The sequence below is a fragment of the Plasmodium gaboni genome, chromosome 2 (assembly GCF_001602025.1).
Source record: "Plasmodium gaboni strain SY75 chromosome 2, whole genome shotgun sequence".
Classification (NCBI taxonomy): domain Eukaryota; phylum Apicomplexa; class Aconoidasida; order Haemosporida; family Plasmodiidae; genus Plasmodium; species Plasmodium gaboni.
The window spans coordinates 211832-221485 of NC_031482.1; the positions used below are offsets into that span (position 1 = coordinate 211832).

General features: G+C 20.3%; 3 protein-coding genes across 3 annotated transcripts in view; 1 reads left to right on the forward strand and 2 right to left on the reverse strand.

The window, feature by feature from the left end:
• Positions 1-2299, reverse strand: PGSY75_0207900 (serine repeat antigen 2; the record flags this gene model as incomplete). The annotated part of the gene is made up of 4 exons (XM_018783744.1): positions 1-812; positions 920-1075; positions 1248-2075; positions 2266-2299. Coding segments are annotated over 4 exons (1830 nt in total), but the record flags the coding sequence as incomplete, so codon positions are not given.
• Positions 2300-3320: 1021 nt separating this feature from the next.
• Positions 3321-6709, reverse strand: PGSY75_0208000 (serine repeat antigen 1; the record flags this gene model as incomplete). Its single annotated transcript, XM_018783745.1, has 4 exons — positions 3321-5485; positions 5619-5759; positions 5891-6559; positions 6676-6709. 4 exons carry the CDS (start codon positions 6707-6709, stop codon positions 3321-3323), a joined length of 3009 nt encoding a protein of 1002 aa, XP_018643735.1.
• A 2152-nt stretch (positions 6710-8861) lies between these two features.
• PGSY75_0208100 (hypothetical protein) overlaps positions 8862-9654 on the forward strand; it is a gene marked incomplete at both ends in the record, with an annotated part of 6886 nt that continues 6093 nt past the window's right edge. Inside the window, 4 exons of the mRNA XM_018783746.1 lie at positions 8862-8951; positions 9057-9093; positions 9245-9336; positions 9471-9594. Of these exons, the coding sequence (XP_018643736.1) occupies positions 8862-8951; positions 9057-9093; positions 9245-9336; positions 9471-9594 (343 nt within the window). Of the gene's footprint in view, positions 8952-9056; positions 9094-9244; positions 9337-9470 lie in introns of the transcript that reaches the window.

Genomic DNA, 9654 nt, shown 5'->3' on the forward strand with positions numbered 1-9654 from the left:
TTTAATAGTTTCTAAATGATATTTAGATGCAAAAGCCCATGATAAGGCACAATTCTTTTGATCTTCTACATTTATTTTGGATACACAATTATTATGATCTTTTAATCTGTTGCAATAATCTTGATTGCAATATAAACTATCTGCATGATTATAGGATGAATAATTTGTATCTACTGTAAATTTTGTTAAATCAACAATTCCATTTTCATCTTCTTCAAAAACATTTTCCTTAATATAATTTTCGTTATTCTCATTAACATTATTTAAAGAATATTTTAATTGTGGTAATACTAATCCAGTTTTATTTTTCATCCAATCATTTACATTTTTTAAACACAATGCTTCATTCTTCATTTTATTATAAAGAACATTATCGTTTTCTTCTTTATGTTCCTCTAATAATTTTGTTAAGTTATTAAATATATCTTGTTCATTGCCCAATTCTTCATTTGCCAATATACCATTTACATCATTATCCTTTAATAAATTACAGTAATTCAATAATTCTACTTTCAAATCATTATCTACTTCTTTGAAATCTAATAATTCTTTTTTTTCATTTGTATCATTTTTTTTGTACATATTTTTTAATATATAATTTGCAGATGCTATAAATTCATATTCATCAGAATCTTCATCGTCCTCTCCCTTTGTTTTAATTTCTTCGAATCTGTCTTTTATATTTTTAGATACGTATTTAAGACATTCATCATTTTTTTCAGAATTCTTAACTAATAATGTACATTGGAAACATTTTTCAATATCAACATTTCCGCTTAAGAAACAATCATTAGCTATAGCCTCACATTTTTCTGCAAACAATGAATAAGGAAAAAATATTTTTTTTTCATCAATATATATGTGCACATATATATATATATATATATATATATATTTATGTATTATTTAATTTTCTCACCTGGTATTTTATCTCCTAAGTCGTAATCTTTACTTTCCATTAAATATTTTTCTCCATCCTTTGCAAGAGAATGTATTTGAATAGATGTAACTGGTTGATCTAATTTTGGTAGTTTGTATCTTTTGACATCAACGTTTAAATCTACTTGACCTGGAGCTAAAAGAATATAAAATGTATAAATATATATTATATGTGAGTTAATTAAAAAGGATAAGATCAAAGGAAACGTTTTAAGTTTTTCAATATATTTATATTTTTATAAAACCATGTAAACATATACATAAATATATATATATATATATATATATATTTTATTTTTTTTATTTACGTGTAGTGGTAGTAGTGGTAGGTTTATCTTCATCTACCTTCCATTTAATTGTTATCATATCATCTTGAAGATACAATATAAATTTAAATGATTGATTTTTATTATCTTCACACTTATTCTTTAAATTCGTTTTATCCTTTTCAAAATCTATTCTTTCACTTAATTTCATAAATTGAGGTTCCAATTGAATATTATTTTCTTTTGTTTCAACATTTATAAACAAGTGGGGTACAATAACTAATTGAAACTGTACACCACATGAACCAGTAACTTTTACACCCTTATAATGTTTTAAAAAATAAGATTTTACAGGAATTGTTTGAGGGATTGTTGATTTGTTTAAGTTTGAGAATGAATGAGCTGGGGGGAGAACAGGCTTGGGGGATTCTACATTAGTTGGCGATGTGGGATTAGTTTCTGGTGCTACGGAGGGTAATTGTTTATTTCTACTTTGTTCTTCAGAATCTCCATTCCTTGACTGTTCAGAGGATTGTGGCAATTGCTGTCCTTCTACGTTCTCTTGTCCTTGTGATCCATGTGCTATTTCTGTTCCTACTGATGCTCCCCTTCCTTCTGATCTTCCTGCTCCTTCGCCTCCTGATTGAGATTTTTCCTCACCTTGTCCTGCTGGTTCTACTCTTTGTTCTTGTTGTGTACCAGTTCTTACTGTTTCTAGTGGTTGGGTTTTTGTTTGTCCTTCTGGAGTTTGTGATTCTGGTTGTTGTGTTGATTCTCCATTTTTCCCTTGTGTTGTTACATCTGAACCACCGGGTGATAATGATACCGTCTCACTTTCACTCTTTATTGTATTTTTAAAAAATACAATATCTGCAAAAAAAATTTATTATAAATAAAATAATTTAATCATATATTTTTATTTAAAAAAGAAAATTTTAATACAATACATACAATATATGTGTTCTTATTTTTTTATTTCAATATATATCTTTTTTAATTTTATTTTCATAATTATTATATATATATATATATATATATATGTTTAATTATTTTGTCTTACATAATATAAGAAAGAATGAAATATGAAACTTCATTGTATTGTATAAAATTATAAAATATCTCTAGATTTATTCTTTCTTTAAAAATAGTAATATGTGTTTATATATATATTTAATTGTTTTGTTTTATATATATATATTATTATATTATTATTTTTTTTGATTTCTTTTGTTATGTGTTCCTTTTAATAAAAAACTTTAGGAAATTTAGAAGTATTACAAATTATGTATATTTAAAAAAAATTAATAAAATTTAAATGGTACCATTTGGTATTATTTTATTTTATATTCTTTATATATTTTTTTTTTTTAATATTTAATTTATTTATTAAAAACGTGTGAATATTATATACACATATGTATTTTTTCTCAAGTACTCAAAAAAAAAAAAAAATAAATAAAAATAAATAAATAAAAAATTAAAAAAAATAAAATAAAATAAAATTGACCAGTGCAATAACTTTGTACACCTATTTATAGAAATATCTAATTGTGTACTCAAAAAATGGTTACAATGTGTAACATACTTATAATTAAATATATTTATATGTCTCTTCGATTAATTTATAAAATATATTATTTATTATTTTGTAATCAAAAAATTATATATATATATATATATATATATTTTTATTTTTTAAAGATAATACACTAGATCGATAAAAATCAAAATATATACATATGTATATATATATATATATATATCTTTTTTTTTATATATATTCATTTTATGCATGCATTTGGATATATTTCAATTTGTAACAAATATATAAAATTATGTTCTTAATTATAATAAAGTTAAAAAAAAAAAAAAATTAAAGTAAACATTTAAATTCAAATATATTTTAGAATTCATCTAAATTGATAAAAATAATACAAAATAGTAAATTAAAAATAGTTTTTTAAATATTAAAAAAAAATAATAATATAATATAAATGCATTTTAAAACAATTGAAATTTAATTAAAAAATTACACAATTAAAAAAATAATCTATATATATATATATATGTGTGTGTGTAAAATATGATATGTGATTTAACTTATTGAGTAATTTCTTACACATAACAGAAAAAACATTCATCTGATCCCTTCAGTTTTGTTAAACAATATCCAGGGGATGTTTTATCTTTACATTCATTCCAATGAAGTTCACAAAATTTAATACATTCTTCATGTTTCTCTTGATCTGCTGAATAAGATCTTGAACATGTATGATTCATTCCTATGATATTATAATTATCGTATTTAACAAAACCTATTTTTATTTTTGTATTCTTTACATGTTTGATAATGTGATATATTTTAACCTTATTTGTATTCTTATTACTTATGGTCATATTAGATGATGATACATTATTATTTGTTATAGAGGATTTATGAAATTCATCCTTGATATTTTTTTCTTGTGTGTTTATATCTTGCCTATGTCCTATTATTGTATCTGTATTGTCATCTTTATCATATCTTTGTGATGATAATGAAGTAGTTACTTCCGAATTTAAAACCTTACTTCTTTTTTCATTGTTTACCTTATCTTCTTGGTCATAAATATTTTTACGTTCATCAGACGCATTAACCAAATTCATACTTTTCTTAGAATTAAAATTTTTATAATAAAGGTTATGATAAAAATCAGGAGAGTTTTTCAAGTAATAGTTATATAATGGAAGTGTTCTCTTTACAGCACATTTCTTATTCTTAGGCATATTAATATTAAATACTACTACACTGTGGATGAAATTATTTTCACAATTTGATGGTCCATACATATCAACTTTAAAGTAACCTTCATCTCCCCAATATTTACCCCAACTATTTCTTACAAGCCAATAAGATTTTTTCTCATCTTCATCATTTATATAATTACCATAACCAACAATATTAACTGCATGATCAGGTGTTTTATCACCACATAAGTTTTGAACTATCTTTCCGTTTAATTCATAACCTAGGACATTTTCAGCTTTTACATAAGCAATAACTGAACCTTTGTTCATTATTTCATCTTTTATTAATTTAACAAATGAATGCATGTCTTTCTTAAATGTTTCACTTTCATATGCTATATAAGCTTTAGTAGATAATGTAGTAAAATCTTTATTATTATAATTTATCATTCTTGTATGTTCCAACAAATTTACCCATTTCTTTTCTTCATCTGGACAATGGTTGCCTACTTTTGTATAAGTATATAAATAGTTTGTTTCCATAGGTAAAAATTTATTTTCTTGTATTATTTGTAAAAATTCTAATGGATTAGATCCCACATTACATCTATCTTTATGTTTTCTTTTACTACAGTTAGCTATATATAATGCAGAAATTGCATGTGGTTTATAACCTCTCATACATTTTAAAGTTTCGAAATGATATTTAGATGCAAAAATCCAAGAAATTGAACAATTTCCTTGATCTTCAATTTGAATTTTTGATATACAATTATTTTCATCTTTTAATCTATTACAATAGGAACTATTACAAAATTGTTTCTCATTATTAAAATGTTCTAATGTATTATTAGAAAATAAATATATATTTTTTTTTTTAATATTTTTAATATCACTAATTTTAATATCATGCTCATCTAACATATTATTATCTATTTTTTTTTTTTTTTCTTCATTTAATTTTTCATATTTAATATTATATATTATATTATTATTTTCTATATTTGGTAATATTAGACCTCTTTTTTTTTCTATCCATTTATCAGGATATTTCATACAAATTGCTGAATTTCTTAATTTATGATGTAAGGTACTTATACTTTCATTTTCATGTAATTTTAATAATCTTATTAAATTATTAAATACATCCACATTATTTCCTAATTCATGATTTACTAATGTTCCATTCATATCGAGTTCTTTTAATATTTTACAATAATCTGTTATTCTCTCTTTCAAAAAATCATCTAATTCTTCTAGTGATATTAATTCTTTCTTTTCTTCATTTTTATTTATTTTATTTATTTTATATATTTTGTATATTTTTGTCAATATATTATTTATAATATCTGTAAGATGATAATCACGAAAATTTTCATCATCTTCTGCTTCTGCTTTAATTTGATTGAAATTTTGGCGAACATCCTTTGAAACATATGTAAAGCATTCGCTTGATGTATCATTATTCTGAACAAGTAAGGTACATTCTAGACATTTTTCGATATTTATATTTCCACTCAAAAAGCACTTTGTTGCCATAATATCACATTTTTCTAAAATAGAAAAGGATAAAAAAGTATATAAATGTATGTGTATACATATATATATATATATATATATATATATATGTATATATGTATATATTTATTTATTCCTTTTTATGTATATTTAATTATTGCTGTTTACCTGGGATATCTGTTTTTATAGCATAATTTTTAGTTTCCAATACATGGAAGTCTTTATTTTCTGACACGCTATGAATTTGAAATGTTGTGATAGGACTACTTAGTTCTTTCATTTTATATTGTCTGATATCTACTTTGTTATCTAGAAAAAGAAAAACATAATAAATAAAAATAATATAAAATATGAAACATGGCCAACATAAAATGCAAAACATAAAAATATTATATATATATATATATATATATATATATTTATTTTTTTTATGTGTATACTTGTAACTCCTGTTTCGTATACTTTCCATTTAAGTGTCAAAATATTATCTATAATATATACTACAAATTTAAATGTTTTATTATCTTCACATATATTATATAATCTGTCCTTATCCATAGTATCTCTTGATACACCTGCCTTAAAATTAACATTCAACGAAGTATCATCAGACGTACTTAATTCTGTAGTTGTATCTTTGAATTTTATTGATTCACTACATTCATCCAACTTATATCTTAATTGAATATTATTATATTTTGTTTCAACATCAATATATATATGTGGAACAAGAAATATTGACAAATTTGCATTACATGGTCCAGTAATTTTTATTCCTTTATTTTCTTTTAATAATACAGATTTTATTGGATTATTATTTTCTTTATTTCTTGAAGAAGAATTAGATGTATCATTATTATTCATAATATCTTTAGGTTTTATTTCTTTTTTTTTCTTATCTTTTATAGACGTAGGATTATTAGATGACCATTTTTTGGTATCACTTGAAAGACCAACAGGTATGCTACTATCCAAATTAGGGATAGCAGATAAATTTATATTTGATATATTATAATGGCTAGTACCTAAAATTGATTTACCTTCAATATTATTAATATCATCATCTGTCCCCCCACCTGTACTAGTAACATTTATGATAAATATAACACCTACAAAATTAAGATATATATATATATATATTTATATTTTTTATTTCCATAAAATGATATACATATTTTTTTTCATTTGCATGTTGTTATTTTATGTATTTTATTATTATCTTTACATATTATATACAAATAAGGTATAAAAAACTCCATTTTGCCTTATCAAATTAATATTTGTTCTGATCCTTTTATTCAACTATTTTTTTTTTTTTTGTATACTATACTTTTTACACTATATGCAATCTTTTCCCCTTTTTTAAACAACACTTTTCTATTTAATTTCATCATAATTTTCTATTCTCATTTGTATAACAATATAAATATATGAAGTAAAATGAAATATTTAAGAAGAAAAAAGATAACGTTTTTTTTTTGTTTTTTTTTTTTTTTTTAAGAACTATAAATACTTAGCGAAAATTATATTATTAATTTAAAATATTTAAAAGTGCATTACAATTTTGTAACGGAAATTATTTTAAATGTGATATAAAAAAAATAATAATTTCATTTTTTAAAATTAAAAATTTTTATATTTATTAAGTTAAAATATAAATATTATATAAATATTTATATATATTATATATATTTCATATTGTACACCTTTTGTCTTTTTCAAAAATATAGGACTATATTCATTTTTTTTTTTTTTGTACTTTTTAAAAATATATATGTTTTTTTTTTTGTTTTTTTTTTCATTTATTATTATTATCTTTATATATATATATATGTATATTTTTTTTTTATTTTATAAAATTTTGTAGTTCCGAGTTTTTTAAAATAATTTTTTTTTTTTTTTTTTTTTTTTTTTTTTTTTTTTTTTTTTTTTTTTTTTTTTTTTTTTTTTTTTTTTTATAATTTTTTTTTTTTTTTTTTTTTTTAAAATTTTTTTTTTTTTTTTTTTTTTTTTTTTTAAATATTATAACATTTCACAGTAATTTTATTATATATATATATAATATATATATTTTTAAATGATGATACATAAAAATTTAATATATATAATTGTGAATTTATAATTTTTTAATGAATTATATTTACATATTTAATTTATTTATATATATATAATTATATATGACATTTTATTATTATTACATTATATGTTGAATACTTAATTCGAAATATATTATTCATATTAGTATGTCCATTATTTATGTGGCTATTACATATATATATATATATATATTTTTTTTTTTGTTTAATTTCTATAACTGTCTATTATATATATAATATGAGATTTAGGAATACACCAAAAAATCTTATCAAAAGTTTAAATGTTTCACTTAATCATACTAAGAAAAAAAAAAAAAAAAAAAAAAAGGATTACTATGAAATAATAAATTAGTTTTAATTTTGAACAATTCTTTTGTTTATATATACAAGTATAAAAAGATTGACAGTAATATATGAATAAATTTCCCTCACCCATATATTTCCGTTTTTTTTTTTTTTTTGATATATATATATATATATAATAGGTCTGAAATTATGCAAATAAAACATATGTATTTATTAAAACCCAACGGTTTTATAAATATATAATCATATATATATGTATGTATTATTTCGAATTCAAAATTGTCCTTTAATTATTGTTCTCTCATATTTAGAAAGATATAAAAAATAATATATCCTCTCTAGGAAAAAACAATATTTTTTATTATACTAAAGGAAGAAAATATTATAAACATATATTCTTTTTTTGTTTTTTTTTTAATATATTTATATACAACTTTGTTAATAACCTTGGTGTATGTTTATATGGATATTATTATTATTATATATATATATATATATATATATTAATATTTTTAATATCTTTTATACTTTTCTTTTTTTTGTTATAAATATATATATATATTACAATTTGGTAAACTAGTTCAAATAAATTATTAACAATTCAGAACTAATTATTTATTCTTTTTCTCGTTTATTTTGCCTTATATGAATAGTCATGAGATAACACTTTCATGCAGGACCATGTATATACATAAATTATATACACATATATATATATATATATATATAATACCACTATATAGTGGTTATTCAATATATGATTGTAAACTGGCATTAACATATGAAAAAAATAAATTCAATCAAATATATGTATTATATTATATATATATATTTTTTATTTGATTGTATATTTTATTTGTTTGTTTTATTCTTTTTGTTTTATTCATTTATTTTATTTTTTTTTTTTATTGTTCTTTTTGTTTGTCAATTTTAATTTTTTTTTTTTTTTTTTTTTTTCATTTTTAACAGAATATGATGATTAAATAAAAAAAAAAAAAAAAAAAAAAAAATGCCTTGCATTCTTAAAGTGAGAATATCTGGTATAAGAGACTTTAATACCTTCGAAAAATCAGAATTAGATTCTTTTAAATATATTGAAGTAATAAATACATGAAAATTGTTATATATATATAAAGAAATATATATATATATATATATATATCAAGTTAACAATATTTAAATCTAAAAATTTTTTAATTTATAGGTTACCTTAGGAGAAACAAAGCAAAGAACAAAATTTAGTTAGTACACAGATAATAATAAATTTATATATATGTATATGTGGTCCACATTGTGTGTCCATATGTTTTCTTACGTTACATATATATGTACCCTTTTTTTTTATTACCATTTAATATATATATTTTTTTGTTATGTTATATGTATAAATAGATATCAATAGAAGTACGAATGATTTAAATTTGTCCTTTCGATTGGAAATTGCCGATGATTCAGAGCTTCAAACAAATCCACTTAAAATAACAGTATGAATAGTGGAAAGAAAAAGAATAAAATGAGCATAAAACATATAAGTATTAACTTGTTATATATATATTTATATTTATATTTATTTATATATTTTTTTTTTTTTTTTTTCAATTACCAATTGCCTCTTCAGATAGATGATGCAGAAAATATAAATAATGGTTATATACAAATAGATTTAAGTTTTTTTTATTTTCATGATAATTTAAAACTAGAAGGGTGGTTTCCATTATACGATTCGCTAGCTGGACTTAAAGGTTTTTACACATAATATTTATCAGCTGCATAGATTAAATATGTACATATATATATATATA